Genomic DNA, 12,998 nt, shown 5'->3' on the forward strand with positions numbered 1-12,998 from the left:
GATGGTTCATGACAAAGTGCTGCTTTGAAATTGGCCAAAGCTCATTTTAACAGATGCACAGCACCACAGATCCTCCACGACCACCAAGCAAGCCTGACAAGGGGCGGCCGAGGAAGGAGACACACAGCGTTGATTCACTGTGTGTCATTAATGACACCAGACATCACCACTGTAGGTAGGCTTTACATTATAGACCACCTGCTGGGTTTTGTTTTTTTTTTTTTTATATTTAATAAAAGCCCCATGCCCTGGGCTGCTGAGCTCTCCCAGACCTCCATGACAGGAGCTGATGCTGCCAATACCCCAAGCAGAGAGGAGCAGCAATTAACATTCCTTAAGTGTAAGAAACCTCTACCTTCACAGAATCACAGAATCAATCAGGTTGGAAGAGACCTCTGGGATCGTAGAGTCCAACCATTGCCCTGACACCACCATGTCAACTAGACCATGGCACTTCTTCAAGATTTAGACCCAGGGATATGTAGGCATGGGTTGTACAGAGCCCACACGTGCCTCAAGCGGGCAAGCAGCAATCCGTAACCCAAACCAAGACTCCAGCCTCCTGGTGACAAAGACTGATGACTCAATTCCTATCGTGAATCAAGTGTTACCACTGCTAAGCCATACGATCTCAGATATAAGTAAACGGACCGCATCATCTCAACAGCCTGGTAACACAGAAAAATGGAAACACTGAGAGCAATGACAATATTATTAGTTATTTCAGTGTTTGTCAAGGGATGGAAGATAGGATGAATAATTTATTGTTCAGATCACGGTCGAGGAAAAGACATCACTTTTAATCAGTCGACAAGCTGCAGTCGGCAAGGACTGCCACAAAATTTAGATGTTTATACTAAAATTTCTGCAGACCAGCCGTGAGACATATGTCCCAAACTGCTTTTTGATGTTTGTCAAATGGCTCGTGTGCAACAGGCAGTGTCAGCCGCTGTTCAGCATTAGCATCCATGGATACGATCCGAACTGCAAAAAATCCTGACGGTAATGTAGCTCTGCCCATGCTCCCTGGTCAAAATGTAACACTTAAAGAGGTCTTGGATTTACCTTTCAATAAAAACCTGGGGCTGGATCCTGCAAAATGGGGCTGGGCCACATGCTCAGTTCCATTCCCAGAATTGTCAAGACCCAAAGTCGAGGCAACTTGGCAAGCTTGAACCGAGAGAAGCAGCCAGACTGTTACTCACGATGAACATGCCATTGTACCTATACTAATGCTTCTTCAAACAGCCCTGCCTGGTGAGGATAAGGCTTAATTATCCCAGCTATATCAATAACACCTCAAGCTAAAAGGCTAGATTAAAAAATTATCTCTAGCAAAAAAGGTCGGCTTTTTTCTAGCTAGATTTTTTTTGGTTTGTGTTTTGTTTTCTTTTTTTAAATGATGTTGACAGCTGTGGACACATTTCTCAGAAGGAAAATGCTTTCATTTTTCAGAAGCTAATATTTGACTGTAGAAAGTTGTAATCATTTAAAAGAGAAAGCTTATCAAGTGTACCTAAGAGCTATTAGGCTTCAAACCTATAATCAGTCCGAAGTAGGAAGAGCCTCTTGATGTCAAGAAACAGTTTGTTTACAGAAGGCTTTTGGCAAAATTAGTGTAGTCCAACACTCAGGTTCAGAGCAAACAATCCCGTAACGCAGCTAATCAACAGCACCTAACAATAAGTCTCTCTGTGGTGACTGCCAATTTATTTTCTCAGAACACTTAGCAAATAATGAATCAATCTTCTCCCTTGGTGTTAAATAAGGGAACGGCACTTATTTCAGGGAGCTAATGGGTAGCAACGTGCTGCTCAGGGCAGGACGTGACACACAGCCTCCGGCTGCGCACGGAGAGGCTTGGTGGGACAAGGGCATCATTTGCAGTGGCTGCACCAGCAAAAGGAAACGTTCCTGCCTGGCACCTGCACGAGATCATCTCGCACTCTGAATCAGGAGAGTGCGGTATTGCTGCAGAATATTTCAGTGGTCAGGAAATAATCCACCCATATGATTTGATTCGACAGCTTGCACCAGTGAGTTCCCAATACCCAGCTGGTCAAGAATAGCGTTTGTATATTTTGTTAACGTTTTTCCCTTTTGCTTCCTATGTGCTGGGACAGGATAAAAGGAAAAATATTCCCTTTTCATTAAACCTTTCATAATCTGGAGGTTGGTCAAGCACCTGATAATTATTTTCTCATTGAAGATAATCAGTCTTAGATTTTAGACTCATGCCTCGAATCATCATAATTTTTCTTGCCATGCCTTTTTGGCCGTGCTACGTCAAAGCCATGTCTTTAACAAACCCAACACTCCCAGGCAACTGCTCCTTAGACTGAGAGGATTTCTGTTCATATTGCTAAGAACCATGGACATGGTTATTGAAAATACTTTGAAATTTGCTGCTGTACTCATGAGATGTTCCCTGTAACATCCACGTAACAAAGCAGAGTTAGACATCCATGTTTGCATTTCAAGGATGTCATGCTGGAAGCTATCAGGTGCCATTGTAGCGACTCAAGGAGTAATCTGATGCAGTGTGACTTTAAAAAAAAATACTCAGCATAATCCAGAACATTTAAATGCTGATTTACAGGGTAAGAAATGTATCGACCACTTGGTATTCTCATCATGTCAAAGACACCTAGCTGTTCAGCTCTTTCTGATAATTTACCGCAGCCAGACTGAGCCAAGTACTCATTTCACAGACTGCAGAAGAGTTGCTCCTAGTTTAAATCAAGTGTGAATAAGGGGAAAATGAGACCCTTTACTCCAGTGGCATAATGCAGTCACTGAATCCACATATACCATCCCTTTCTCTTAGCTATTATTTTAATGATTCTAGTAGTCAGCCCTCCACTGCTTGCCCCGAGTGCTAACGAGTGACTTGCCCCCTCCAGAGCCTTTCACTTCAAATTGTCTCACATTTTTACCAACTCTGACAGATCAAGATAGAAATGTCTGCCCTGAACAAGATGGAAAACAGTGGAAAAATCAAACCTTTAACTTTCACATGCCAAAACGAGAACCTAACTTTAGTTTGGGTCTTCAGCAAGGAATATGACCATCTTTGGGAAAATAATACTAATTTATCAGCTTCAGTCATAGAATTGTTCCCCATAACATCATTAACAGGGCAGACATTCTTCTGTCTTCTAGGGAAATGATGGCATTTCTATCCAACAGGTTCATTGCTATGCTCCATAGTATAAAACAGAGCCTTTAATCAGCAAAAAGCATGCTTCCTGAAAGTGGGGAGATCCTTCAACTCCAGACAAATTACTTTATGGCCATGCCCTTAAACAAGTGAAAAAAGGCAAACAAAAGCCCACACAAAACCAAAAAACAACCAACCCCCCATGTCTGTTTTTTGCCCAAAACCACTGAGAAATTGTTAAAAAAAACCTAGCTCCATAGGAAAATATGAGTGCTCTAATCACAGCCAGGGTCACCGTGACATCACACTGCCACGAATCACCAGTGCTGTCGTTGAAAACCAGCCTAGAGGCAACTTTGGCTTACACAACCTTGAGCATCATCTCTCCCTCTTGCTTACATCTGTTGCCTATGACCTCCAACGGTATCTATGCACCCATACGACAGGACAGAAGTCCACATCACTCTTCTGAGTCCTGTAGTTTTTCTAAGTAAGTGGAGTAAGAAAGAATATCCCTCCAAACTGATCCCTTGCTTCTCCTCTTACACTCGATGAGTGTCATCACCCCTTCCTTTGTCGCACCAGATGATGGGAAAACTGGGAGCAGGCATTTGAAACAAGGAGCAAAGCTCAAGAGCTTGGTACGCCATAAACATAAAAGGGCCCTCCAGAGAAGAGGAGGCATCCCCTTCATTCTAAAACAAGTTAAAAACCTCCAAGATAAGGAGAGGCAACTCCTGTTGCACATCACACAGGCTGGGGTCTGTCTCAAATGCTGGCAGCATCTTCCAGAGTCACTCATAACTGAGGACTGCCAATTCCTCACCAAATTTTCAGCATCTGTAAGGACTGAGCCCTCAATTTCTCAGCATCTGATACAGTACATGAAGGTCACATTGCAGTGTGACACAGACCAAACGACACAAAACGTCTAGACTAAGGAAAACTGACAACCTCCTCCATCTTAAATTTATACCAGATGAACTGAAACATCAAAGGAGCTCCTTTTAATGGGCTTTTTGGCATGTGGTTCTTTGTTCTTAACAAGTCGGCACCAGCTGCTACGTCCATAATGCCAAGTCAGTAACGTCCCTGGCCAGATTCTCGGCTGATGTAAATCAGTGTCACTCCTCTGAAAGCAGATATTTCTATTGGTTGACATCAGCTGAAGATTTGGCTCCTCATGCTTAGCAGGTGCAAGCTAAAGTAAAATCTTCTGTGCCATATTTCACATTTCTCCTGTCTTCACCGTCACTCCTGCTGTACACATTCTCAGGCTGGAGAGTTAATTAGCATCAGCTGTAGCTCCTCAAGTTTCTATACAATAAATTCCATATTGTAAGGAACAGCTTTCGTCTAATTATATCTTGTTCATGTATATATATATATTTCCCCCCCCACACACACACACTAATCTTATACTCTGGGCTATTGCATTGTGACTGGCCCATAAACAGAAGATGAGATGAGAACACCAGATAGGCCACATTCATTCATCGGAACATTTCACATAGTATTTCATAATTGAAAGTAAATACTATTAATGTCTTCAGATTGCCTACATTAGCCCATCCCGATTACCATGAGTATATACTAGTTTGAAGGTGACCTACAAATGTTTTCTTGACAAACAAACATTTCAAATTCCAGGGGCTTTTCAATGTGTATTTAAAACAAAAACATTCTTTCGCTTTTCAGGTAGAAACATATTGAAATCCTACAGCACCAGCTGTTCTGATTTTACTCCAATACAAGTATATATATAGACAGGCACAAAAAAATTAAAATAGCTCTTGAATCAAATTAAAGTCTAGTTATTTACCCCTTAGTAAACATGCTGCTAGCTTCAGCACTTCTTAATAAAACCCTTGCTTAAGAAGGAAACAGAAGTGTATAATCATCTGGGGCCATTCAACACCACAAAAGCCCAGATCCCATCTCAGTTTTCCCCATCCATGGTCTTGGGTTGCTTTAATTAAGTAAATTATTCTTTCAAGTCACCTGCTGTCCTCTTTGGGAAAAAGTATAAGCAGCCACAATACCAGCTCTCAGATCTGTCTTGTTCACGGATTTAAACGTGTTCTACCCCTTCTTGAGTGGTTGATTCCCGAATTCTGCAGAGGAGTATCAGCATCACAGTCCCCCGGACACTCCCTGTGCTGAGGCTGGCTCCCAGCGCCCGCACATACTGTTGCCCATGTTCACGCCCACAGTCACAACCATCTCTATGGTGTCATACTCACCTTCCATTGCTGACTCATGCATACCTCATAATCCTGATTTCCCTACTCTTGGGCAGTTTACATAAGACTGTGATTCATGAGATGCCCTTTCATCACTTCCCCTCCCACCCTCCTCATGAATCCTCCACATCTTCTGTATCTCAACGTAGGGCTGTGGGAGACAACACTGCACCTACCACCCAAACTGGATTTACATTTCTCTCCACCTCAGCTTTCTTCCTTAATAACTCTGCTCAGTGGTTTTGGGCATGACAACAAAAGAAAAACAAAAGTGTAGACGTTATAAAAGTTGAAGTGTTAGTAGAAATTATTTCAGTTTATAACACAGCTGAGGATGGTGAAGGTTCTCAGGCATCAAGGCATTTACAACTATCTAAGCTTAAAAAGATAAATTTAGATGTTACCATTTATAATCTTTCGTTGTAAAGTGATGGTATTGTTTAATCATGAGGTCAAAATGAATTTAAAGTTCTCCCATTTTCTTCTCGTTGCCCCTTTTTAATAATTCAACATATAGCCTAGTAGGTAATAATTTGTAAAAGATGGATGGAAAATCAGATATTCATGTGGAATATATACTTCATGAGAGGTAAGTGAGAAATTAAGATTAAAAATGCTCCCGTCTTCAGCAGAAACAAGGCTAATCTTTTCATTTTTGACTCACTTTGTATTTATGAGACATCAGCTACAGACAGTAAACGAAACTGCAGGATTCACTTAAAAGCAACATTAGCAAGTTCTGACAGCTTGTTAAAAGGCCATGACCGAAGGCAGGATGATGCACATCGATCACCCTCATGGAGCTTGGCCGGGCTTACCCTTGGTCATATCTCTGAGGTGGGTCGTGTGGCTCTTGGTGGGGACATTTCACATCAACGGGTACACGTTCCTTAAGCTGCCCAAGGGATTTAAATACTGGCCACTCAGTAAGAATAAACACAATTATGTCCTATGACACTATGTCCTCACGCAGTTTAAGTCTGACTTCACGTCTAACATAGATTTTCCAGCACTTACAGTCCACTTCTTGCCAGATAATGGAAGTAAAGTACCCAAAGCAACAGAGCCAGTGGAAGATACAGTCCATAGCAGTGAAATCACAAGATCTTATTCCAACTTTGAGATGCTATAGCATGAAACATGGCTTTGAACGCTGAGTCTGAGAGATTTGGGTTTTTAAGTAGAATTACCGTCCATGAGCATAACCCAAGATTTACATTTCATTAATATCCCTAAAATATCCTTTTCATCTGTAGCACATTGTGGAAATATATACCTCTGGAGATTATCTGAACCAGCCTCCTGCAGTACGTGTAATGGACCTGGATAACCTAATCTAAGGCCCATGTAAAGCCAAGTCTCGAATACTTGGATTTGAATATGAAATAGTGCGAGTAATACTATAAGTAGAGTCATCTTTACTTGAGTGAAGTCACATGAAAAACGAGAAAAAAAAGACACTCCAAAGAGGCCATGACTCAACCGTCCCTATAGGAAAGGCAAACCTGGCCTCAGTAACTGCAAAGCAGAGAAGTATTTAGGTGCTCATTCTACTTCAGACCCTAATAAAGCAGCCTACACATCCTGGAAACTACATTTACAGATTTCATACAGAAAAGTCTAGCCTTGAAAGTAATTTTTCTTTTTTGCCATGGTGATATCATTACCACTTGTATTTCTGCTGGCAGGAAGGTATTGCCTACAGCTGCAAACTAATACAAACTCAAACTTTCTGGGTCATCAGAAATGTGACGGACAAGGTGCTCTTCGCAGTTCCTTCATCCATAAGATACGTTAAAGTACTAACACGGTGTCAAAAGTTGTTTGCTGCCAAAGTATTAACGTGGTGTCAAAAGTTGTTCGCTGCCCCTTCTTTGCAAGTTCTTCCTTCTTTTTAAACATTTCATTTTACAAACATTTCATTGCACAAGCATATAGCAGACCAAAGCTTAACATGAGTGGATTTGAGCTAGTAAACACTGGAGGAAAAAAAATATCTAGAAGAATTGGGAATCTGTAATGGTATAAAGGACTTTGCTGATGGGGTAGTTATTTTGCTGGGCTCATAAAGCAGCATCTTGCAATACAGGTCTTGTAATATTGAGCTGTATACAAAGAAGTGCCACAGCAAAAAGCAGGAAGGCAACAGCATCCCGTTACAGCTTTCTTTAGATATTTAAAACCAGTCTAGGGGAAAAAAAAAAAAAAAAAAAATCATATAACAGGCTGTAGGACTGTGCCAGACTTGCACCAGAACGGAGTACTGGACCTCAGAGATCTCTTCTCTCCCTCGCTTCACCCATTTTCAGAACTAGAGGAAACTCAGTTTTTCATTTTCTCCCAGGTTAAAATCATGTCAATTGCCTTTCATTTCAATGAGCAGTGTGGATGTCTCATGCCTTTAACTAGGTTTCTTATGATTCGTCACATTTAATGGCTGACGGCGATGCAAGAGCTCGTTACTTTGGGGACCCTGGTGAGACAGACTCTTGTTTTGAAGCATTATTCTGGCTGTTTATACAAATTTCACACAGGAAAGTTGTCATAAGCTGATAAACACCTTCTTATATATTACAGAGGCTCTGATCAAGAGAAATACGTATCTTTACATTCTACATTATTCCTTACACAAAAGGTGGAAGCAGTTAAAAAGGTAACACTTCCCATGTTTATTTACACCTGTATTCTTGTGTACACAAATGGTGGAAATCATTGTTCAAAACCCAGTATTTCTCAGCTGGTTACCTCACTTACTTCCTCTTTTCAGTAAAACCATGCAACCATGAGCAGTGTCCTATTTCACTTTCTAATTACTTCTAGTAAAGGTGATCCATTCGTGCCCACTGCTATATTACCAAGCCCAGGGAAGTCTCAATATTATTCTAACCCTTGTTCTGGTGGCATGTCACAGAGAGATCTTAGACAGTGTTGAACAAAGCCTTGAATACATAGTACTTTCTATGGAAACTCCAGCAGGACACTGTTATCTGAAATTAGGATGGTATGCAATGAAGTCCAAAGCTGAAATGCTTAATGTGCTGGTGTCAGGCAGTGGAAGATCCTTCCTCATCCTCATACTTTAACAGTTCTCCTCTCTAGCACCGGTTGATATCTTCCCTCTCCTGCTCCCCACGGTGCCATCTCCCCTCCAACAACAGACAACCTGTATTACACTTATAAACATAAAGAAATATTTGATCTCAGGCTTTCTTCAGCAGCCAGCCTGAGGGGTGCTTCACCCTGCAGACCCACGTGGCTTTCATTTAAGGGCCTGACTCTGGAATTACTGACACTGCCGGTTTCTCTGTGGAAAATCCTGCCTCTGCTGACAATTTTCTTAACACTTAAAGGAGGAGGCCTCTGAATAAAGCGGTGCCTTCTCGCTGTTTGCACCCTGATAACTGCAAGAGCAGTCCCACTGGTTTCAGGCGTGGGAAAGCGAGTGCAGCAGGAACAGCAAGGTGCAAAGGGACGGTGCAGCCCGGGTGTTGTACCTTGCCCAGCCCATGAGACAGCATGCAGCTTCTCGTCTTTTTCTTTGCTTTCCACTTGCACACTGGGAAGACGAAGGTACAAATGAATCTTAGGAAGTAGCTTACGTCCGTATACTGACCTTTAGATCAAAAACACCATATAAGAACAGGGTAATTGCAATTAAATGTAGCCTAAGGTCATAGAATACATAGCGGGTGTAAGTTTTAACCTTAGTGCTTTTGGTAAAAACCAGACTCACTCATTGACATTCTTCCCATCCCCACTCCCTTCCTGGAGAGTCAATAAACTCAGCTGTGGTTATTCAAGCGCACTGTAAAATAGCTGCTGCAGCCCAGCGCAGCAGAAGCTGTACCACTCTGGGCACGAAGCAATCCCCACGGTACCTTTCCCTTCCCCGAGAGCAATGTTGCGAAGAAAATTTTATGTTTGCAAAATGCTTGGAGATGTTTGAAACAAATGCATTAAAGATTTGCAAACCATTTACCTGGAGCGGTTAGTCATAAAGGCCTGGGCTTATTACTACAGCCTTCTAAATAAAAGCTGAAAGTGATCGTTTTTAATCACAAGGAGCACAAAACCAAGCTCAGTGCAGCCATCTCCTTCTTAACCTCACACCTTGACATTCAGCCCTTATACAAAGACAGACCTAATTACTTTCAGGGGCTAAGCGCTTGCACATTGCCAGGAGAAAAAAAAATAAATTAGTTATAAATGGTTAAAAAATAGAGGTTTAATGCAGAAAACACAAAGTTTTCTCTGCCATCTGATGAGCAGCATGCATCACTAGCATGGCAAATATATGCATGGTAGTGCTGGAACCGAAAACAGCTGGGTTGTGCTCTGACTCACCGTGCCTTTGCAGAAGCAAGGATTAGTATTATCTGCTCACATAAAATCATTGTGGTGGGTCTGCTCCAGCCTGAACTTCTGCTCCACCAGACTGAGGTTTATGGAAATTGCTTACCTGCCTCATCACTTGAATTAGGAAGCTGGAGAGAAAACGTAGTGCGATAGCTGCCAGACTGCTTATCGTTGTCTGTCTTTGTTGTTACTACATTATTAGGTCCTCTGGGTATATCCACAAATGCTGGAAGTTCAGAGATAAAGACACTTCGCCAAGGGTATTTACTACCCAAATAGCCTTCTTTTGTTTTCTCTTTATTTATTACATTATTTTCTGTTAAGTCTGCACTCAAGTTTGATCTGAGTGGAGTCTTGCTTTCTCCTAGGAGCTTTGTTTGAAATACCTCCTCTATTGGCTCTCCATTAGCTATGCCATCTACTCCATCTGCTGTTAATCTAGACGAACTGCAATTGATATTGAAGGACAATGTTGATCTATGAATTTTTTGGCATTTAATTCGAGGTTGGTCAATGCACACATTGAGCGACTTGTCTAAATAACAGACGGTATTTGGACACTGCTGAGAAACCTGAAGGTGGACACATGAGATGAACGAAGGCGGTACTTTCTCTCTCCCATCACTGCTTTGAAGACCCACACGGTTCTCCTTGTTTCCAGGATCAAAAAGCTGCTTTTGTGGCTCTTCACCTAATTGTGAGCAAGATTCAGAAACCTTTAATGAAGAGGCATTCTGGTTTGCTTGGCCTGGTGGAGGCCAGCGATAGAGGGCAGCAGGGACTTTGCTCGAGGTGGGGGACACAGCGTTGGGCTCTTGCAGAATCCCAGTTCCATGTGCTGGGTCACTGGAGCCTGCAGCCACACGCCTGGCCGTAATAGTTATGGAGGCAAACCCTTTCTGCTGGTTTTGACACTGTTTTTCATCTGCGATGGGAGAGTCCGATGGAGATATATTGTCTTCTAAAGATGTCTGAATTTCTAATCTGCTGGGAAGTACCGTAAATGTTCTGTTAATGTTGACTGAACCATGGTTAGCCAAAGGTTGCTTCATGTGATAAACACTGGGCTGGGGGATCATAGACTGCATAGTCAAAGTGGGCCAATTTTCTTTTGATTTATTCTTATCAATCATCTGTGAAATGATCATCGGTGAAATCAATTTTGTATTTTGTGATGTCAGAGATTCCTGCAAATGAAAAGATTCAAATTATCAACATATGCTCTCATAATATATGTAACTGTTTCTCATCTACCATCTATCACACCACACAGTTTTGTTTGAGATTTCTTGTTAACTTTCTATTCATACTAACTTTTTTTGTCATTTAAAAACACACAGTCTTGAAATCAGCTTTGAATTGTCTGGGACACTTCAATGAAAACCTTGTCACTCTGGTGCAAAAAAATAATAAAATTAAAAACGTGTATTCTATACTATTATTTTCAGTATTTAGCCCCTTGTCGCAGCTGGGAATTGTGGCTGCTATGTTTGTTTAAAAATGGAAGTGTCAAAGGCAATTGCCAGTTTCAGACTCTAAACTGCTCTTTCATGATGATCTGCTGGAATTTAATATGCATTTAAATGTATTATGAAACATTAGCCTGAAGGTCAACATGTGCCATCACATGCTGCAGAGGACATGTGGGCACCAGAGTCATGACTGCTCTACAACCTCACCAGTTATAAGCATGGAAAGACTTCTCCAAGATCTCTCCCACAAGTGTGATATAATTTCCTACAAGGGCTTTGGGTACTATTTTAATTCATTAGTTCTCTCTTGCTTATCATTACTTGGTGGCACCTATCAATGATGTAAATCCACGTATGTCCAAGATTGATTGACAGTGGCCCAGATTCATTTTTCCAACCCTGACAGTAAACATCTATCTTGATAGACCGTACGTTACTTCACTCATGACAATGAGTGACAAAGGAGGTGTTTTTATGTTAAAGCTAACTGACAAAGAGCAAACCTGATCTTAAAATCTCCTGCTATTATTATCCACACAGCTGGTCACATAAGTCACATGCTATAAAGCATCTGGCCTAATCTCATTGCTGCTGTAAATTGGTTGACTAGATTGCTCCTGCCCTGTGTTCCTAGGTCTCTGGATCCTAATAGAAAAAACCCCACTGAACTGGCACGCAAAATTTGAGGATTAGCGCCTTAATGAAAGCTTATCCAAGTGCATTTGGGGTTTAGGTGCCATTTGCTAGCTGTACTGCTCCTGCTAGTTATGAATTCATCTCAGTCATATCTGGGCGTCTATCATCTGATAAGCAAGGCCAGCACTTGGCAAGTATTTCACAAAACATAATCTTCTTGTTCCTCAAGGAAGACTATGTGAGTGACAGAGTTGTGACCTCTTGGGTGCCATGGTCGTTCTTCTCAGGGCTTGGGTGCCAGAGGTGGGACCCTGCACCAATGCCTGTGGGGAAAACCATTCCTGTGCTCCTGTTCTCCACGCATGGAAACAACACTGAAAACGGGTTCCCTTGTAACTCTTAGGAAGGCTGATTTGGGAACCCAAATAGGTAGAGGTAAATCAAGAGTTTATTAACGAGGTGTAATGCCAAGTAAATTTTACCCACTCTTTAAACCAGCTGCCTGTGGTTTTGACAATTCAATAATTTCACAGCCCCAGGGAAAGGATTTTCTTCTGTCTTTGTTTCTTTCATGGTTTGTAACAACATTTGCCTCGTCTTTTCTGCACTGCATTTACTTCTACCTACAGGTTTAAGACCTTTGCATGCCTTCCAAAACTCTTGACTTCCCCAAGATCTCCACAGGGCACCAGAGAAGAATGTTCTTTGAAATACTTTATTTTAGATGCATCTGTCATGCTCCAGTAGTTAATTTGACATTTATTTATTTTGTTAAGGGCTGCACAGATGGAGACATCCTGCAAGAGTCCAAAGGCATGTCAAAAATGTTCCTGATTAGCTTCAAACTCATGCACGAATATTTTAAATAATTTGCTTTTCCTTCTTCTGTTTGAGTATATGTATTATTCCTTTCTCCCAATCTTTCACAAAGAAATAGGTCTTTAAGTTGTGACCAGCTTATCCTATGCTCATTGGGAGCTTTCAAGCTTCGCTGCATCTTGTGAACAAAATATGCACTTAAACAAAGTAATTGTGGTAAACTGAAAACCTCAGGCTTTATCTTGAGAACATCTGAGACAGAGTGTACTGATTTTGGGATACCACTTGATTTAGTTGTCTTGGGTGTTTTTA

General features: G+C 41.5%; 1 protein-coding gene across 1 annotated transcript in view; it reads right to left on the reverse strand.

Moving 5' to 3' along the window:
* The window catches only part of C4H10orf90 (chromosome 4 C10orf90 homolog), a 69,266-nt gene that overhangs the window by 21,884 nt on the left and 34,384 nt on the right, over positions 1 to 12,998 (reverse strand). Inside the window, exon 3 of the mRNA XM_068399900.1 lies at positions 9,863 to 10,946. Coding sequence (XP_068256001.1) covers positions 9,863 to 10,946 — 1,084 coding nt within the window. The remainder of the gene's footprint in view (positions 1 to 9,862; positions 10,947 to 12,998) is intronic.

This window comes from Nyctibius grandis, chromosome 4 (genome assembly GCF_013368605.1).
Source record: "Nyctibius grandis isolate bNycGra1 chromosome 4, bNycGra1.pri, whole genome shotgun sequence".
In the NCBI taxonomy this organism is placed as follows: domain Eukaryota; kingdom Metazoa; phylum Chordata; class Aves; order Nyctibiiformes; family Nyctibiidae; genus Nyctibius; species Nyctibius grandis.